General features: G+C 35.9%; 1 protein-coding gene across 1 annotated transcript in view; it reads left to right on the plus strand.

Moving 5' to 3' along the window:
• Nucleotides 1-21,953, plus strand: part of LOC134678092 (uncharacterized) — a 41,973-nt gene extending 20,020 nt beyond the window's left edge. Inside the window, exons 10-14 of the mRNA XM_063536541.1 lie at nucleotides 2,309-2,364; nucleotides 3,256-3,268; nucleotides 5,142-5,318; nucleotides 14,675-14,782; nucleotides 21,912-21,953. Coding sequence (XP_063392611.1) covers nucleotides 2,309-2,364; nucleotides 3,256-3,268; nucleotides 5,142-5,318; nucleotides 14,675-14,782; nucleotides 21,912-21,935 — 378 coding nt within the window. The 3' untranslated portion in view covers nucleotides 21,936-21,953. The remainder of the gene's footprint in view (nucleotides 1-2,308; nucleotides 2,365-3,255; nucleotides 3,269-5,141; nucleotides 5,319-14,674; nucleotides 14,783-21,911) is intronic.
• The last annotated feature ends 420 nt before the right edge of the window (nucleotides 21,954-22,373 follow it).

Here is a 22,373-nt window from a genome sequence, read left to right on the forward strand (position 1 = left end):
CTATTGTAGGTACCTGACTTATTATAGCTAAAAAAAAGAATACCAAGTTCAAAAAGGATAATATAAAATAAAATTAAATATGCAAATATGTATACCCAAGTAGCACAGATAGCTCTATAACTACTCACTTTTAGTTCTATCTAACGCTCTGTGCGTATTAAGACACTTATAACAGCACACTCGTGGTCCTACAGCTGTATAATAGATTTCAGTGATATTTATATAGCTTAGGGCTGATTAAAAGCTGCATTACGGCTCTGAAAACTACCATTAATACGCAAAGAGTGATATAAAGGTATATTTGCTACGAACCTATACAGCTTTAAGGGTTATCAAATGCTTTAACCGTTATAAGGTCTGTTTAGTGGATAAAATTACGCCATGTGCTGTATAAGGAGGTAATTGTGGACTTTTATTACGTTGACTTATTAAGGGAGCACAAGTGAACTATTATGAAGCTAATAGACGTATAATGGAAAACATGTGGCACATTATACAGCTTTTCGCTTAACATGTTTACCGCTAAGCAGCTTTTATTACGCTGACTTTTAAGGGACCACGAGTGAACTAATATGAAGCCAATAGACGCATAATGGAACACCTGTGGCGCATAATACAGCTTATCGCTGAACGTGTTTACCGCTAAGCAGCTTTTATTACGCTGACTTTTTAAGGAAGCACGAATGAACTATTATGAAGCCAATAGACGTATAATGGAACATACGTGGCGCATAATACAGCTTATCGCTGAACATGTTTACCGCTAAGAAGCTTTTATTACGCTGACTTTTAAGGGAGCACGAGTGAACTAATATGAAGCCAATAGACCTATAAATGAAACACATGTGGCGCATAATACTGCTTATCACTGAAGATGTTTGCCGCTAAAGCAGCTTTTATTTTGCTGACTTATTATAAGGGAGAACGAGTGAACTGTTATGAAACCAATAGACGTATAATCGAACACATGTGGCGCATAATACGGCTTAGCGCTGAACATGTTTACCGCTAAGCAGCCTATTATACTACCATTGAGACTGTGTGTATAGCGGCTATTTAAACGTTCACAAGATACCTTATAACTGTTTAGAGGTTCACTAGTGTATCGAAAGAACGATTTGGACTTTATAGTGGTTCACTTAAGTATCTTAATCAGATATATAACAGTCGTATGCTGCATATTAGAATTTTAACGGTTCACGTTGCTTTTTAACATTGACCGCCATTTTATTGTATATAACCTACAAAATTTAAATTACTTTTCGAACTTTTAGGGGCAACAATAACGTTTTGTGCATGAGTTCTTAACCTAAATCACTAGTTTAGCACTTCCTATAACGTATTATTAACTTTTTATCTCATAATTCCGTCCAAACCACTAAAATAGTTTTTACACAATAGCTTATTTATATCATTAATTTAGATAAATCCTGATTATTCTCGTGGCGCATTGAAATTTTCTTAGATAATGTATATATATAATGTCAATAAACTTGCATTCCCAAACATCTTTCTCACATTAATATATAAAAGATCATATACTAACATTTAACTAAACACTTTAACAAAATGACTTATGGTGTTGTTGCGCTAAAGGTTTTTGCTTCAATATAAATATGTTTTTTAAGGCAGAGGTGTAAAAGTATGTTAATAATTATCTTTTATTCAGCCCAACGTCAATCTTTCCCGGTATTAGGGCGCACATGTGACATATTAACTGAATAAAGGGTAACTGGTGGTCTCTTACCCAGTCAATATACACCTCTTATAACTCCTGTTACCCCTTATAATTCCATTAAATTGCTGCTACAATGCTCTTAAACAGCTATGTGAACTTAAGGCTGCATAATTTGTGCCCATTTAAGAGTTATAAAAGCTGAAAAGAGGATTATACAGCTCTTATGCAGCTTTTTTATTACAGCTTCAAGCGTATTCGTACTTCATTATGCGGCTGCTATACAGCTAATCTGTGCTACTTGGGTATATTTTAAGCCGGTGTAAATCGAATCTTAAAAGCGTCAAAACTCTGACGAACCGAATCCAGACCATGCTTCGGCTCGATGAAAAAGAAAGAAAGAGGCATTAGGTTGTAGGTATGGAGGTATTATTTACCGGTATTGTAACTACTTAACTTGGCACCTACTCCAAACATATCAGTTGCTAATGCATATACGTACACACTGCAACATTAACAAACTGAAATTCTCCTCATACTTTTGCCCACGATAGATCTAGTAAAAATATTAAACTGTAGGTACCTTGTTTATTATTGAATAAAAAAGTAAGTGTCATTATTTGCTGTCTCCAGGAAACCCTACTGAGGCTGTTAGATCAACCGTCGTATTCCCGAGACCGGAGTCATAAGTAAGTGCTTACTATTAAGCTGCTCCAAAAGGTGTTTATTCATGTCCCAATTTTAATTTTGATAAAAAATGTCGACCGACTATAATATTCTTTCAACAGTTTTCTACTGGTGGAGATGATTCTAATAAACTAAATTTCAATGAGTTATTATTATGGGTACTATCACGCTTACTTCAGGTTTTATCATCAGGGGTGCAAGATAAATGCACAGTACAGTACTGGTTTCATTTCTCATATATCAACAGGACTGGTTTCATTTCTCTCATTCTCGGATATATATAGCTGAATTAAGAATTTGATAGAAAATTTTATTCAATATGAATCACTCAAATAAATGAATTTATGAATCGAAGGTTTAACATGGTGTCCTTGTCACTTTAATTTGTAACTGTTTTTTTTGATTGAATAGCTTCTTCTGTTGTCATTATTTTAATAAACAGGTCTGTTAACTCTGTCGTACTATTTTGGAATAAATTGGTATTTAATAACGACAATAGAAGTAAGTAGCTACTCAAAGCACGTTCTTTATATTTTACGTACTTAGATTAAAGTATATTATGGACCAATATAGTCGTAAAACAATTATTGTTATTTTGTAAAAGTCACTAATTGGATTCAATTTTTAAGTCTTTGTATGAATGTAACCATGAAAAACGTGTTTATTGAATAAATTATGTTTATGTTTAATTATTTTTATGTTAATGTTTAATAATCTCATTAAATATAAGCAACGACAGTTAAGTAACCACTTATACTCGTATTGCTTGTAATGATCTCCATTTTTGCATCCGCTACTTGTGGAGCGATATCATAGTTAGTTTTTGTAACAATAACAATGACAATGACGACCGACATAATGAAAAATTTTAAGTATTTTTTCTTTTGTTTCAGGAAACCTCTCGTTGTGAGTACTTATCGTATTTATTAAAGGTCCTAATAAAAGGGGTTTCTAGCCCCGGATATGGGTACTAGTAAAGGTATACATAGTCATATACTCCTATATACCCTACGTATGTCCCATATATGTGCGCCCTAGCTTTATTTTCGTAGGAGCCACACGCGTATCACGTGTAAGGTGTAACGCGTGAATTGTTTCTTGTACATGAGCCATACTGAAAGTTTCTGGATTCTGATATATAAGGAGTCTTATGTTTTCTAAGGGGCCAGTCCAGGAATTTTCAGTATGCCCTAAGTAATTGGCACGTCTTAAGTAATATGGATTTAATTGTAACATATTTAATGACGTCCATGAATAATAAAAGGTAATTAAAATGCTTGTATACTAGTGGAAGTGGAAGACTTCTTTTTTTTTATTTTTCTGGTTATTTTTTTTCTATAGGTCAGTGACGCTAAATGCGTCTACGAGTAATTACAATACGTCTTTCCGTCCCTACACGAGCATGTTTTTTCAACCGTCGGCTACAGCGTAGGTACCATCTACGTTTGACTACTGGACTAGAAACCAAACGCTGCTTATAAGTGGACTTAAAATAACAATAGTGTAGGTACAGTTGTTTGAAAAACACGCTCGTGTATTTTCCCGCAATTTGCAATTCGTGGAAATTTCCCGCAGCGCTGACTTTTGGTAAATAGATGCTTAATACAAACATCCTTTTAAGGTGGTGGTTTTTAGAAACCCACACAGAAAAGTAAAAACGTGAGTATACCTACGTGAATTAGTCATAAATTTATAATAATAGGTTAGTAACTAAATATTACGGTTAGAGACGTCAGTACTGTCACAGTGAACTAGTATTAAATACTTAGAAATAACAGCTCTCAAGGATGCCATGCTTAGTATTGTTTTCATTACTTAAACTTAGGGAACTTAATTTTTTTAAGTTTTAATGTTTCTATGATGCTTCTAAATACAATCGATCTTCGTTACCCATTGTGAAATTACAGACTTTAAAGGCCGTTTTTACTTATTAACGTCATATTTTCAGTGTAATTTGTTGTTTAATGGTGCTTCCACTCTTTGCCACTGTAAAATCTGTGATGAGTTATCTTGTGCTTCTAGCTGTAATAAATATCCGACTTCAAAATTTAATCAAATCGTTGTTTTTAATTAAGGTATGTTTGTACGAGTATGTTCACCAACTCGTCAAGGCTGGACCGATGTGGACAATTCTTCGCACTTTTTCATAGATATTTGCACTGTTAGGTAGCGCCATTGCCATTCTCGCTCCTGAGAAAACTATAAGGCTTAAAATATGTATACCACTGTTGTATGTCTAGCACATCTTAGAGTAGTGTTCGAGTGTACTTCTCTACAATATTGTTTACTTTTTTTTCAGTAACAACCCATTTCAGCGGTATTATCGTCGTACTTCGCCGCTTTTGGTTAGTTAATATTTTTGTTTGTTTTTATTTTCTTTCTATCACTAACATAGATTTATAAGCTTTGTTGAGCCTTGTACTTACTAACAATTATATGGATTATTTACTCGAAATAAAAATATTGAATTGAATTGAACTATGCGAAGTTAACCAGGTAGATAATATTAAATTTAAATGTTCTGCTAAAAATTGTTAGCTTTCATATGCCTTGCCCCCCGTATTTGTAGGTACAGTCACCTGCAATAATATGTTACACAAAGAAGGCCGCAAACATATCTGACACGATTTTATTTGTAGACCCATAAGAGCGTGCCACATATTTTTGCGGCCTTCGAAGAGTAACATATTATTGCAGGTGACTGTACCTACCAACTTATCAATGTTACCTTTATTTAAGATTAAATAACGCGTTAATAGTTAATCATAAAACATTCCAGAAAGAGGCTTCAGATGTCGTTCCAGTTTTAACCAATACTCGAAGGAATAACACAAATGACAGTGATTCTGATAGTACCGATTCGGACACGGCAACTTCCGATTACGAGTTTAATCCCCAAAATCCCTACACTGTGCACAAAAATCGATACCTGCAGAATTATCTTTGGAATCATAAGGTAAAATAAGGGCAAGGTAATTTTTGTCTATTAGACATTTCATAATACATTTTGATTCAAGTACGCAAGGTACGTTCGTCACACTTTTCATTAAACGAGTAGGGATGAATTAAAAAAAATTATTTGATTAAATGTCATTTACTGTAGGACTACCTATGAATCAAATAACAATTTTTGGACGTCAAGGTTCGGACCAACCTGTAATTATTTAGTCAAGGCAGCCCATTACTGCATATTTGCATTGTATATTAGGGTCAAACAGATCACTGTGTTCAGAACTATGATAAAATCATTACTTACATGCCCACAAGCTGTTAACTATTGCCCACAGGAAAGAAAATTAGTGTGTTCGCGCGAACTGTACATTTTTCTCTCCTGTGTGCAATAGTTAACAGCTTGTGGGCATGTAAGTAATGATTTTATCATAGTTCTGTAAATAAAAGGAGGACCTTTTTACGTGGGTAAGGGTTCAATAAGAAAATTAACCTTTATAGCCCTTAGCTCTTGTGTATGTCTACAGGAAAGAACGTAACACAGTGATCTGTTTGACCCATTAGTCATATGTTTACAAATTAAGTTCCTTATTACATTACTCGTATCAAAAAAAGACCCATGGAAAGGATAGAAGTCAAATATTTTCCTGCTGTATGAAATGCTACGCTTCGTAACCCTTTTTCCCACTATGGTCACCGCGTATTTGACAATAGTTGTTATTATACTTAACTCAGCGTAGAGTGACAGTTTAGGACTAATATAAAAAGATTTTTTAACACTCCACTTTTAACACTCCTAGTTGTGCAATGATTAGATTTAGGGTCGGTTGCACCAAACTCTTCGTATTGTTAAAGAGTTCGCAAAGTTGTTATGTATGGAAAGTTTCATAGTAAAGCGCCGGGGCACGCCGGCTGACGTTGATCAGTCTGTCAAATGTGGTTGGTGCAACTGGCCCTTATAAGACTAGATCCATAGTCTAATAAAACATGGTCTTCTCTTCCCAGAGTGACACAGGCCTACGTCACACTAACATGGCCGCTATATATAGCGCTATCGCATATTATCATATAGGGCTGTCGCATGATGACGTAGGCTTGTGTCAGTCAGGTGACCTAGAAAAGACGGGAAGAGAGTACCAGGCGGAGTATATTATTATACCATGACTAGATCTATAAGCACCTGCCCAAGCCCAAGCTGATATACAGGGTGTCCCAAGACTATGGGACATGAAGGGAAAGTACCTTAAATATCGTAGATAGGATATTTTACTGAAATAAGACATTATTTTAATTTAAAAAACAATTTAAACTGCATTCATAGATTTTTAAATAATTACATGGTTGAACCGGGAATCGAACCCGCTACACGAGAAAAAAAATAACCTGTAGCTTTATTATACCGATCGAAAGGCTTCATCATAAGGATTATTTTTTGCTAAATAACTTAGTGTCAGAAATAAAAGGAAGACCATGAATTTTAACATTTTTAATTAAAAATTACTCAATTTAATTTATCAAATGCTTAAAATGAGTCCCATTCTGTTGAATATAAAGTCGCACTCTATTGTTTATTTCGCTAAATTTTACATCAAATGTTAAAATTCATGGTCTTCCTTTTATTTTGACACTATGTTATTTAGCAAAAAATAATCCGTATGATGAAGCCTTTCGATCGGTGTGATAAAGCTACAGGGTGTTTTTTTCTCGGGTAGCGGGCTCGATTTCCGGTTCCCCTCCGGCCGTTTTGGCAACCAAGTTTCGCAACCAGTTGTCGAAAAAGAATTAACATTCTTGTTACGCAACTAGTTGCCTAAAAAGAAATTATATTCCTGTTTCACATCTAGTTGCCAAAGAAGAATAGGTCTCGGATACTTAACCTTTAGGTGCATGATTTAATATTTTTATTAAGAAAATATATATGTAATGGCTAAATACATTTTAAATACGAGAAAAATAATTTTAAAATCCTAGCTCGTTATTTTATAAATTTTATAATATTTATTTTGAAATCCCTTCGGCCGCGTACATAACCGACCAAATATAGCTCAATTTTATAAAATAAATTAGGCCAATGATTAAATTGTTCCGCGATACAAATGTCCAAAGTCATGTCAAAATGATAAATTTGGAGTAAGTACCATGCCAACCTTCGTGTTAGATTCCAGGATTCCTGTTAAAAAAGGAAAAAGATAAAATGACGTTCACACTGTCATTGTGATTTAGCGTTTTAGCTAATTTTATTTACTTACTGCTTTGTTGCTAAAGAATATTATTAAATATTAGTACTGCGTAGGATTTTAAAACTAGCAAAATGTCAGGACACATTGAACCCGATGACAGAATGTTGCGGACTCCGGAAAACAATGATATTTGTATATTTCCAAGGTGCCTCAGAAACGACTTCGGGGAAGTTAGCAATATGACAAAAATAAACTTCCTCTGTAAACTGAAATTCTTAATATCAAGTGAGACGAATGTTTGCAATTATCACTGCACAGTTGGGGAAGACGAATGGACAGAAGTACTAGTCTTGCCCACCAACTGCACGGATTTCGGGACCAGCCATGCAAACACAATCGCCGACCTTCTCAGGTTTTCACTGAATAGAGTACACGAAGTGGTGTCGGAGATGTTCTGCAGTGTCTTGTAGCAATACATTGATTTGATTTATATTATTTCAATTTTAGTTTTGTGTCTGTTTATGTTAAGGATTCATGGAAGTAAATTATATGATATTATATCTTGTTTCAATATCTGGATTAAAATTACGTAGGTAATTATTTTAGTCCAGAAATAATACTACCGACCATATACTAAATATCTCAATACTCCGCATAGTAGGGCGAACCCGCTGTCTCTTAAAAGATTATTCGCTGGAGAAGAGAAATGAGATAAGCGTCACGTACTTCCGTGTCGCTTATGCCATTCTGCTGTTCAGCGTTGTAATCCTTACTTACGAATACTTGAAACAGTCACTCATTTGACCAATGACAGCGCGCCAAGCACTCGGTACCCCGTCCCGCGCCCCTCAGTTTTGGCAGCCTATGTTTCATAGAAAGAACACGCTAAGCGGAGTATTGAGATATACAGGGTGGCTCATTCAAATCGGTCAGTATGGGAAAGTCTGAAAGTATCAGACATACAAAGATTTGTTCTTGGGAACCATGTCACCGATTTTGATAAAAAGAAAAACTGCATTCATACATTTGAAAAAAAGTGTACCCAGCTGGGGAATCGAACCCGGTTGTTTTGAAAAAAAATAAACTTACAGTTTTTCTGTTTAAATAACGATTGTGTAGGTCTTAAGCAGTAAATGTCTCTATGAAACATGCATTGTTTTCACATACTTTAATTTATCATAGTAGGCGTTCGAAGTGACCACCGTTACAATATTTCCCAGCTGGGTACACTTTTTTTCAAAAGTATGAATGCAGTTTTTCTTTTTATCAAAATCGGTGACATGGTTCCTAAGAACAAATCTTCGTATGTCTTATAGTTTCAGACTTTCCCATACTGACCCATTTGAATGAGCCACCCTGTATAGTATATGCTACCGACCTATCTTTATACAGGGTTGAATTTTGTAATGCCACCTGAAGGGGAAGTACTCTTAATACTGTAGATAGAAAATTTTACTCAAAGAAAACATTCCTTTATTTTTTTAAATAAAGAAAACTGCATTCAAAGATTTTTAAAATTTCGCTTGTCGCACCCGTAATCGAACCGACTACAATCCCTATTTCTGAAATAGAAACAACAAATGAAAATGACGAGTACGTAGATATTGGTTTGAATGAGACAGTGTTAGACTATTTCATGAAATTCTTTTCAGAAGATATTTTCTTGGACATTGTCAGCGAAACCAACATGTATTCTGTGCAGAAGTCGGGAAAGTCCATTGATTTGTCTGTTGACGAGTTTCGCGACTTCTTGGCAATCAAAATAATGATGGGTATAGTTGTGATGCCGTCTTATCTCGACTACTGGTCAAAGCAATTTAGATATGCTCCAATAGCAGACCTCATGAGCCTGAAAAGATACCAACAAATACGTCGTTATTTACATTTTGCTGACATAAATTTTGAAAATTCTGATAGATACTATAAAGTGCGACCCGTAGTTGAAAAAATAAAGAATAACTGCTTGGCCGAGGAAACAGAAAGAAGTTTTAGCATAGACGAGCAGATGATTCCGTATAAAGGGACTAAAGCTGGGAAACGTCGCCAGTATATGAAGGACAAGCCTAATAAGTGGGGCTTTAAAAACTACGTGCGAGCTGGTCCAAGTGGAATGATTTACGATTTCATACTGTACGGGGGCGAAGACACATTTCGGTTTCACAAATTTGCCGACGATGAAGCGACATTGGGGTTCGGTGCACAAATTGTACTGGCTCTCTGTCAATCGATAAAAAGAAGGCCATCTACTGTATGTTTTGACAACTTCTTTTCATCACCTGAGCTTGTCTACATCTTACGTGAAAAATATGGCATTTTTTCACTTGGGACCATTCGACGTAACCGATTGAGAGGAGCTGACGAAAAACTGGTTACTGAAAAACTGCTGAAAAAGAAACCACGTGGTAGTTTCTCTCAAGTAGTCTGCAATTCCAACAAATTGGCAGTTTTACGATGGAACGACAATAAAAGTGTGACGTTTATAAGTTCCTATGTCGACTCTGAACCAGTGCAAAAAATAAAACGGTACTGTAAAATTGCCAAAGCCAAGGTTGATGTCGATTGCCCCAACATGGTAAAAGTATATAATAAGACCATGGGTGGCGTTGACTTATCTGACATGTTGATCTCACTCCCAACTAACATTAGGCGCTAAATTTAAGGGTTAGAAGAGATTTATATAAGCGCCTATTTACTCTTTAGGTGTTGTTAGTACTCTAAAAATAGGAGTTATAGCCGGCTATAACCCCGTTTTAACCCAGGATTGGGCACAAATTTTATCACCAATAGATTTATAACAGTGCTACAGTAGGGTTAGCGGATAAAAAAAGAGACATAAGAGCGGTATAGTGGAGCTACAATTGTGTTAATTAATTCTTTAGGAGCTAGATGGGTTGCATATAGGTGACTACAAACTGTTGTAGTAGAAGAGCGCTAAAGTAGTGTTGTAATAGCGTTGATTAAGTACTTAGGATTTAAAAGGGTGCTAAATAAGCGAATACTAACTATTTGAGTAGTAGTGTAGGGCCATATAGATGATACTTTCAGCTTTAGATGGTATATTAGCATTTTAAGTCAATATTTGTAACATTCAAGAAGGTAATTGCACATTTTTTCCTTAACCCTATCTGCTTTGGTAGCAGATGTTTCCATTTTGTATTATTATTCGTAAGCTTGCTCTGTGACAGCTTGAAGTGAAATGTAATGGCGGATAATTAAAAGCAAATAATTATTTTAGTTCACTGATGCAGGCGTTATCTGCGGATTTATGATAGCGAAATTAAATACACTGTCAAAAACTATATGTATTACTAACAAAATTTTAATGGGCCTCTGATCCTTTGCATATTTATCTGAATATAATATTTTTTTATTTGTGGTCCACCGTATTTAATTTTCGAAAAATTACTCAATATACGTGAAGTCCGGTTTTAAATATAACAATACTAACATTAGGTCAATATTGAGTAAAAGTATCGATTTTTATGAAGTATTTACGTTCTAATTAATAGTTTTTGTTTTGCTTATTGATTCATCGGTCATCTTAACATGGCGCTATAGACTTAGGTTCTAAGTAAGACTCTAATAACAGTAAAAGATGTACTAAGGTATTGAATAACGCTCGTCTGCGACTACATGATCGATAATGGTGACTGATAACTTCTCTTTTCGACTGTAAGTGATACAAGAGAGTTAAGTAGCGATTATGATACACGGAGCTATAAAAGACTTTTTATCGCCTGTTTAGAACCTTAAGTGAAAATTGCAGCTGCTTATTACTCATCTAGATATTAAGGTGGTAGAATTCACTTTGAGCTATAACACTAGCTGCTTAAGATGCATTATAGCGGCCAAAACGGCTACTGTGGATCTTAAAGCTATCCATGGACCTCTTAAAGACCTTGATGTCACCAGAGCCTGTAAGCTTAGAATATGTAGCTATTCTACAGCCGTTCTATGTCTTTAGGTGATAAAATAAGTGCTAAGTGTCGCTTAATTGTTTGTTGGGCTGTATAGGATTCCATTTAAAAGCCGAAGATGGTACTTAAGTATATTTTCCCAACTCATTGATATATGTATCAACAACGGGTGGTTGTTGTACAGGAAACACTGTGACTTAAAAAAAGTGCAAGCAAAACCATTGAAAATGTTTCGTCATGAGTTATTTGCTGCATTGACAAAGTCTAATAGGGCGGTCAATAGGAACAAAAGTGAAGAGTGCAGCGTTAAAAGACCACTTACTGCTCGACCAGTCGATTCAGTGCGTTATGATAACGTTGGGCACTTTATGAGCACAAAAACTGAAGGCCGGTGCATGTACTGCAATAAAAAAACGGTAGTATACTGCATGAAGTGTAACGTAAGGCTTTGTTTTGTAACCGGAAAGAAGCCCAGAAATTGTCAGTTAAATTTCCACCTGAAATAATTGTATAAGTATATTTTATAATAAATGCATGTTTATAACTATTGTTTTGTTTTACTTCACATGAATTTGGCAATGTCCGCCTCAGCGGACATATGATTTCATCGAGGTTCTTCCCAATTTTTGGCAGTGTCCGTTGTGACGGACACGTTTTTTTTCCAAAACTACAATACCAAAATTTTTATTTTTATTTTTTTGTAGCTCTCAAATCACCCCTGATCCAATATATATAGCACAATATTCAACTTTATGTTATCTAAGTCCCTGCCAAATGAAGGGTTAAACTATAGAAGTTCGTAATTAAATAGTAAAAACTTAATCGCATATTTCTAATCTAACGAAACACAATACTTTTGAGAAATCTGTCTGTGGAATTTGTAATACAAAGTTACTGATTTCTCAACTAAATCTAACCTATCTTTAATATTATCTTTTATCTATTAGCATTTATTCACCAAGGCACGACAAAAGGACTTATGATTTCTATGCAATGTCCGACAGAAATAACTTTTTCTTGTAAATCGTTTAACGCCGACTCAATTTCCTGATCTATCTCCGCATATTCCCTCTTTTTCTTGTTTGTTGTTTTTTTTAAATCGTACGATGATTTTTCAGAATCTAACACGTCTAGTAGATGTGCTAAAGTAGGATGTGTTCGTCCAACAAAACTGTTAATTTTGCGGTGCCAACCTTCAACGTTGTTATTAGTTCTGATATTTTCATTTGCACAAGAACAAGAATTGCCGAAATCATGTTTTTTAAGCCACTGATTTCGAAAATATGTGTTGAACTTTTTAATTTTATTGTCTTTAGGGCTTCTTCCAATAACATATTTATACCCTTCATTAATGTCACTCTGTGGCAAGCGGGCTATCCCGATACATCTTGATACGTGTCTTTTTAATACTCTTGTAGTTATCTTCAGGGATTTCGCTTTTTTCCACAAGCAGCGATTGAAATGATAGTAGCAGCCTTTAAAGATGATTTCAGGAAATGTTTGTTGAAAGGCATTTATAGCAGCTACCTCAAAATCGAGTGTAATTTTAGCTGGTTGGAAATCAGAAATCTGCTTCTTGATCAATTTCAGTAACAATTTATAAGTTACTGTTTTCTTGTTTGGTAGAAGGGCATAAAATATAGGGGTAATGATGTGAGTTTTATCATCATATTCGTGTATTGTGTATAATTGATGGAACCCCTTTGGACAACTCTTGAAAGTTCCATCAGCAAAAAAGTGACTTATATTCTTAATTTCCGTTTTCATATTATCATTACAGAAAACAATCAATCTTAAATCCTTATTTTCGTCAATATAATCACAAAGTAACATTTTTTCGTACTTCTTTGGCACTGTCACCTCAAGTGCACGTGCAAATCGTAATTTCTTAGCACCGACAACTCTGTTTCTCTCAGCAAATAACCCAGTTTTCACACTATTAAATGTTGGTACATTAGCTATTAATTCATATCCGTTATTTTTTAAGTCACGAACCATATCATTATATTGTTTCTGAATCGATTCAAAATTGCTGCTTGTTTTCTGTTTGAGATCATCCATTTTCTTTTTGATAATATTTTTACCGCTGTCACCCAAACAACACAGTATGTGTGCACTATGGTTCACAATTTCATTACGACTATTTAAAGTGATATTACCTTTGCATCCTTTTGTTGTGAAACATTTCCAGAACGAGTTCTTATTAACGTAAATCTTTTTCCGGTGATATTGGCGATCATTGTATAGCATTGACACTCCTCCTCTTTTCGTACTAATAAATACAATATCACGTGTGGGATATACATTTGAAGTAGACATTATGAGATTTATGAGTACCCGTCCGATATGTAATGGTGTGATCACTGGACACTTGATCAATCGTTGTCGCTATTATTAGCAATAAATACTAGATAACCTTATGTGCATCACTGCAGCATAAAAAATAGTACAAATTGTATATGGAGCAGATGTCAAATAAACATTTATATTTTTAAATAGCACTATTGAAGTTCTGTATATAGGTATTATTAAAACGTCTGTTTGATTTTAGGATATTCTAGGTGTCACGTGGTGTCATCATGCTAGTTGTGAAATAAGAAATAAAAGTCTTATTTGGTAACCAGTTGCGAAACTCCAGTAATATAAACGCTAGTTGTCGAACAGGAATATAATTTCTTTTTAGGCAACTAGTTGCGTAACAAGAATGTTAATTCTTTTTCGACAACTGGTTGCGGAACTTGGTTGCCAAAACGGCCGGAGGGTCCGGTTCTACCATGTAATTATTTAAAAATCTATGAATGCAGTTTAAATTGTTTTTTAAATTAAAATAATGTCTTCTTTCAGTAAAATATCCTATGATATTTAAGGTACTTTCCCTTCATGTCCCATAGTCTTGGGACGCCCTGTATATAATATATACATTAGGCGAGAAGCGACTGACAGCGGGTTTGGTCAAACACCTTCAGTCAAAGAAATATCTGTATCAATATGCCTAAACTTAAAAAAAAGAACTTTCGAACCCGTGCCCTGAGTGGTGCTATGTGCATGTGAGCCCTAAAATTTAAGCATCAATATCAGATCCCTTACCAACTACAGCTTTTTCTGTAACTGCTATTAATTTAACGTTATTTTTATATGCGGTAATCGACTTTTATAGTTAGTCCTCGATAAGTTTCCATATGCAATGTGTTAAAGGGATAGGTATGTATGCATGCTTACTGCCATCTTTGTGCAATGTTAGCATGGTAATTGTTATGTTTTTGCAGATGACCGGAGATCATATGAATGTTAACCCTTACGCACCTCGGTTCATTACCTTCGGAGCAACTGCACCCGAATTATTTTATTCCAGAAAATGGTGGTATTTTAACCAAGTAAGTTATGCGCCTGTGTCGCGAGTCATTAGGTGTATAAATATGATCTGAAGCTATTTTGATGCCTGTTACTTTTCTGGGCATATACCTATATTATACAGAGTATCGGGGTTGGTCCCATACAAAAAGATGTTCAGTATGACCTACCTAATCACCTCGCACAATATGGCTAACGGACCAAAAATGACCCTGTATCGTTATTGAAGAATTACATTTAGCCAGACTTTGCAGCAACATTCCTTGTATTATGTAATATTCCTCTATAGTCAAGCTTTAACTCGTCGAGCGTTCGACACCCACAGACTCAAAAACCGCATAGCGCTCGCGGAATTTCGAAGGGAAGATAAATCGATGACCTTGGTTAGAAAAGATGGAATTGCGCTAAGATAGATAGATAGATAGATAACCATTTATTAGCTTGCCACAATACACACATTGATAGAAAAAACAGAAACAATAACAATATCAAACTAAAACTAAAATCAGGAACAAGATGTATCAATAGGTAAAAGTGCTGTGTGCGTTGCAGCAAAACAAACGGGTTCTGGCTCAGCAATACGCTCCACTCTTTCGGGTGAAGCACTGATGATTCTGCCAGCACCCAGATCACGGACAGATTATCGATGTATAAAATAATAATAATAATTACAAATAATAATATAAAAATACAAAAATATTTAAAACTTGCCTATTAAATAATAATCATCCTAAGATGTTATAATTACATATACGTTAAACAAAACATACCATTCGAAAGCAGAGAAAATTGTCTTTTGATTTAGTATGATAAGTAGTGATGTACAGACTATTGATTTGGCCGACAAGCCGACTAATCGGCGCTCGAATGGCCGATTAGTCGGCCGACTAGTCGGCTAGTCGGCCAAAGCATTAGTTTCGTCTAAGTTCTGGTGATAAATAATAGTATTGCTCCTTTGATTGCGCTATTCATCATAATAGCTTTACGAAAAGGTGTACCCTACAGGTTCAAAAACCTATCACAAGAATCCTCGTTCAATTTCTGGCTTTCTTTTATTTTGCGATCCTGAGCAAACCGCCAGTACAGCTTGAAGGGGGAATTTCCAAGGCTCTAAGTATTTCCAGTACGTAGTCGCCAATTAAGAACCTTATTCCCTGTGGTTAGGTCTTTACGAGCAACGTGCTCTGTCATTGCAATAACATTAATAGTTCCCCATGGCTCCACCATTAAAAAAAACTGAATAATAAATCATATTACTATCGAACTTGCCCATAAAATTGGTATTTTAGTAGATATAAAACATATGGTAAATATTGACTGTTGATTTCTTTTTTTCTGTTTCTCTTTCACTGAATAAAGAGCCGACTAATCGGCCATTTTTGCCGACTAGTCGCCGGCTAATCGCCGACTACAAATGAGGCCGGATAGTCGGCTTTCCCGACAAGTCGGCGACTAGTCGGTACATCCCTAATGATAAGTAATTAACTGACCTGTTTTATTACCGCGAAATTACATCATTTTCTTCGGTTTTCATTTGTTTTCTAACACTTGTTGATTCATACGTCTTAAAACACCAAACTTGGTCAGACTGTACTAAAGGGGGGCCGTTTCTGGGACTGGGACTTTAACACGTACTTTATCTGTGTCTAGAATCTCCTCTCCTAATGTGGCGTTCACAGGTATGTCGATGGTTTTAATAACAAATTCAACATTGTGGTTAACAGTGGAATGGCCACGCATAGCGAGGCGAAGGTGACAGCCAGTATATGAGCGGTGCATGTCCGACATTATATACGAATCCTCTTTAATATTGGCCGCCGTGATTGGTTCTAATGTCGCCCTGATCTTGTCTCCACATGATTTTTTTTTGTCAGCCTACTTATACACTCGAAAGCCCATGTTTGGCTTTTGAGTATACGCCCTCAATGGTATTTTCGGGTGTATAAATGAGTCTCGTCAATTTCCACAATATCGTCCTCTCCTTCAATCATGGCGCGATCGTGAGCCTCCGCAACGTCACATACTTCCCTGAAAAAGTGATATAATTGGACGGCAGTTTTCACAGTAACGCCTGTGTCTCTTGCCGCCATCGTTACTTTGTCGCGCCGGAAGAAATGCATGAGCACGCGCAATGTCGCCTGCACTGAAACTTTGCTCCGTTCGAAAAAAGTATTTTTTGTCGGAGAAAGTATTACTTTACACTGTTACTTATAACACCGGAAACGATATCCAAACTTATAAGAATCCTTTTTTTCCTTAGACATGTACTCATTGCAGTTTGGACATTTGGCTTTGGTTGGCAATAGAAGCCAATCTTGAGCGGCCTTTATGGCATCCTCTTCTGAAGCAACTATGACTGCGTAATTCCAAATGCTGAAATTACTAAAGGTAAATTCTAAAGGAAACATTTTCACCAAGAACAACAAAGGAAATAATCACCAAACTGCTAGAAAATACCAGAAATAACTCAAACTGTACGTAACTAATTTATTAATACCCAAAAATTCGAAAAACCTAAAACCCGACTAGACCAAAATCTATAGACAAACCTAAACTCCGATAAAAACTAAACTTCAATAAATATACATACACCCCAACAAAAGAACTAATTTATGAATACCCAAAAATTCGAATAACCTAAATCCCGACAAGACCAAAATCTATAGAAAAACCTAAATCCCGACAAAACTAAACTTCAATAAAGATACATACTTACACCCCAACAAAAGAATTACAAACAAACAATACTAGAACCCAAAAGACAAGAAATAATAGCGCAAACACTGAAAATCCGAAGAAATTAGTATGAATATTTATTCGCAATTCACGCGCTTACATCACCTCCGTTGGGAAAAGGGGTGGGGATTAACTAGTTGAACACAAAACCGCGCGGGCACACCGCGCGATCGGGCACCGTGGTGAGCGGACGTGCCCTGCGATCCTACTTTTATAAAACTATACCTAATGGAATTAGGTCATCTTTAACTCCAGAGAAAAGTTTTTCAATTGAAAGTTATTGATTTCGGCGTTTTCTTCACGTTACAATCATTTAAAATAGCTGATATAATGACACCACTCTCAATGAAATTATTTTAAATGCTAAAAACTTCAATTTTTGGAGCGCTCTATCTCCGCCATTTTCAATTTTAGAAAAAAAAAAAACCAAGTAAAAGTTGCTTATTTTGACGTGTTATACACGTTACAATCATTTAAAAGATATTCCCAGCTCCCTTTAAAAACATCAATCTTTGGAGGCGTCTAACTCAGCCATTTTTAATTTTAGAGAAAAGTTGTTCTAATAAAAGATGCTTATTTTCACGTGATTACAATCATTTAAAAGTAGTGTCATAATGACACCACTTTGCAAAAAAAATTCTAGGTCTCAGCCGCCCCTTTGCTACAGTCCAACCCTCACTTCACTATAATAGCCATTATTTACTTCACATTTATTATTTATTCACATAACCTAAATCACAACCGTCCGCTATGTTGCCGTTCCGTCACAGCGCTGAGTTGTGTTGTGTGCAAGCAAATATTATTTTATGGTATTACTTTTAGTACTATAATTTGTATTTTGAAATTAAACTGTTATTAGTTTCAGTTACGTTGTTTTTATCGTTGGAAATTATTATTTATGTACTTTCTTAGAAATTAAAATTATGTTATATACATATACACGTAAGTTTCAGCAGTGTAGTATGTTGAAATCATGTTTACCATTTTGGTGTCTTGCCATGCAATGCACGAAACACCGCCAGAATGGAGAGCTATGATGGTCCCCTTAGGTACCTTTTTGGGAGCCTTCGCGATCTCCTTTGGCACATTTTTGCGGTTCGGACGCAGTGTTCCCAGATAATCAAATCAGATACTTTTGAGATGTCGCGCCAACGCTGGAGAATTATAAAAAAATGTCCATCGTGATGCAGTGACCCCGGCGCTCGAGACCTTTCAGTAACCCTAGTTCCACCTGAGTACTTTCACCAGCTAATTGCTGGTGAAGACTAGAAGCCGTGACATTGCCACGTTCTGAGCTTTTCCCCGTGTATATAAAAAACTTATATAAATAGCCCGAACGCGACTCGCAGAGCTGGTAAGACTTTATACCAAACCGTGCAGCCTTTGACCTTATCGCTTGGATCCAGGACAAGCGATCTTTAAATAAGGTCAAAGACTCGTCAATCGCAACGTCCTGGTGTAGATTGTACATACTTTCAAATTTTTTGTTTAAATGCTTTAAAATTGGGGCTAATTTCTGTAACTTGGGCGAGAGCACCTCCCCATCAAAATGAAGTAGGTCCGGACTTGCATTTGAATTGTCCACAAAGTGGAGAAATGAGTTCAGTAACACGAGGCGATTGTACGTTAGTACCGTCTTAAATTTGGCCATTTCTAGGAAGCCACCGCTTCTGTAGTATTCATGTTGAGATGACCGAGGATCCCATCAATATAAAAAATGGCAAATAGAATCCCATCAATATATAAATTGAAATACATCTCGTCCACATCGGTATCAACCCAGCGATGAAAGCGAGATGAAGGTGATAAAGTACCTGCTGCTTTTTTCTTTTCGATAACCTGCTTTGCATATCTGTTGACTTGCTTGACAATGTCTTCCATGGCGTCCTTACTCCAGATATCAGTAAAGACGTCATAGGGCGTATCGTAGTCTTCGGAGTAAGACCCGAAAATATTTCAGGAACACCACGAAAACTATTAGTCTCCTTGCCAATTAAAGTCAGTAGGCACATCAACCAGTCTCTCAATGGCCTCGTTCATAGCCCTTTCAAACGAATTTATAATATTGGAAATTGGCTCATCTAACTCCTCATCATCTGGAATACCTCTACCCGTACCAGCTGCAGCAGCGATTTCGTTCAGATCAAACTCGTCGTCAAAATCTGAATCTAATTCGCTGCCATCATTTAACAATCCTTTAGTACCCTCTTGGGACGTGTCTGGCATTCCCGATGAAGACTGACGTTCGCCCACGCGTTCAGGGGTTAATTGTAATCCTTCTTGGATACCGCTAGGCCCAGGCCGCGGCTGTTCTGAAGTATAGGCACTGGCGGTGTCTGATATTGAATTACAGCTAACTTCTTCTAGACGCGTTCTACGGGAAGGGTGTACAATCATGGTTTCCGACGGCGGCAACTCGTTCACCCATTTCCTGACATGATCATAACTATCGGCCAAGATCTCCTCCCCCTCTTCTTCATCCAAGTCACATGCACTTCGTTCCGCTGTGGTTACACTGCATAAAAAGGGTTTTTGGAAATTAATTGCAGGTACGTATTTGTATACACTTACCATTTCATTATAAAACACTATCAAACACAAGTCAATCGAAGAAACACCGAACAAAATGTTCGTAATGGCCGCCAAAGATAAACACCATTGGATTTAAAAAAAAATCCTGTGCCATGGATGCTAGAAATTTAGCCAAAACCATATTATTATGTTGGTATAGTGCATATGCAACCTAAATTCATTTCGTTTTCGTGTAGCAACTTGACAAATCCTACAGAATGGTTTGGCGAATGAGAGCGAGCCCGTTACCGGCACACGTGTCTTGCTGGGGCGCTATAGGCCGAATTTAGTTACTGGCACACGTGTCTGTGTAGGGCGCTCCACGGGTTAAGTGTTATATTTTTATAGGTCGCATTCCTGAGCTTAAATTAAGTTACTTTCTGTAAGACACCGGTACCTACCTATCGGGGTCAGAAGAACATAAATTAAAAAAATAAATTATTGTTAATCTCCAAAATTGAGTTAATTTGAATTATTTAGAGTTAATTAATTCTAATTAACTCAGTTTTGGAGATAATCAATAATTTATTTTTTTCTGACAAGGCCCCAACGAATACCTGCCTTCGGGCCTGTTTCCATATTTATTAGTGTTTAGTATGAGTTAACATTTGCTACTAAATGGAAGTACTATCTCAGACGATTGATATTCGAAATGATATTGATATGTAATTGTTTTCAATTCTTTGGTTCAAAATGTTGATGTCTATCCTCAACTTTTATAAATACTGGTTAAATACTTGGTTGGGTGGATTGGGTGGTTAAAAGAAGTTTACCTCTGTTTTACACTTTGCTGGGACATCAGTTAATCTGCTTGGTACTATAACATCTAACCGCCCCGCCCCCTGGTCCGTAAACGTCGTAAGTAGTATGTACTTACCTTAATAGGTACTTACATTAAATTATAGTTACATCATAATATTACTATCTAAGTATTACCTAACATACTGCTAAAATATCAACATATTAAGAATACTAGAATTATTAAAAATAACGTAGTACTGCCTGAAATAAAAGCTTTTTATTTTATTTTATTTTTTTTCACAATATTTTCCTTCACCGGAAAGCTAGTGGTAAATATCAAATGATATTTCGTACATACGTTCCGTAAAACTCATTGGTACAAGCCAGAAATTGAACCCCCGGATTGAAAGTCGGATGTCATATCCACACGGCCACAACCGATCTTTAAAAAAATCTCATCACAATCGATGACGACCACCCTAAATAAATTGTTGTCTATGGTGAGCCCTAACATATATAAGCTGGCTAGTCCGAGCTTGCTTTTAAACACCTTAATGCACTCGTTACAATTAAATTGGTTAACCACGTTGAATGTGTACACGTAAGAGGGCTTGTAACTGGCGTCTAAATCTAAGGTGTAAGGCGGTTATCTTCGATTTTTTTTATTGATGGTAGAACGCCAAGGTGATGTCTTCCAACAAGCTACTCCCAACGCTCTGGGTCGAAAGGTCCTTATAGCGCAGGTGCTACTGCTGACCACCGTGCTTCCGCTTATAGTTCGTTTTTTTAGAATTAGAAAGAAGTACAAAGAAGGTAAGCGATCTTGACATGTCTTTTAATTGAAAAACGCTTTTGAAAAATCAGTAACTATATTACTTATGAAAGCAGAAGAATATAAACTATCGTATTAGATTCATAATTGCTATATATTTGCAGAAACTTATTTTTAAAACGTGTTTTTCAATTAAAAGACACATCAAGATTGTTTACCTTTTTTCTAATGCTAAAATAAACGAACTATAGGTACCCAGTGGATTTCCACCGCCAAGTCAAGCGGTGATCATGATTCGACATAAAAGTAATTTTGTATTTTTATTGTTTCAGGACGATTTTATACCATTCGGTTAAAATGTTACCAATTTAGCGTTTACGCGTTTCTTACAAGAAAATTGTCGGGTCAAGTTGGATTACATCGAAATTGTCTTAAATAGCTTATGACGACTTAATAAATTATTATAAACAGATAATATTTGTTTACCATTTATCTGTACCATTTTATAATCAGTTGTCAGAAAGCCGCCTACTGGTAAGGTAGGCGGTTCGGCGGGGAGAAATTTAAAACAAGTAAATTGATGCATATACTCGTATTATATACCGGGTGTGGCCTATAATACGAGCAAAAAATTAAACTGTAGGCTGCAGTTTTCATACTAACCAACTTTTGTTCACCAACTTTTAAAAATAACTTGTGGTTTGATTTTTGATAAATTTTAAAGTTTATTCTAAGACGCAATGATTTGCAAATTTTGTTATTTTTAAAACGTGACAAGCAACGTCAATCACAAT

This window comes from Cydia fagiglandana, chromosome Z, assembly GCF_963556715.1.
Source record: "Cydia fagiglandana chromosome Z, ilCydFagi1.1, whole genome shotgun sequence".
NCBI lineage: Eukaryota > Metazoa > Arthropoda > Insecta > Lepidoptera > Tortricidae > Cydia > Cydia fagiglandana.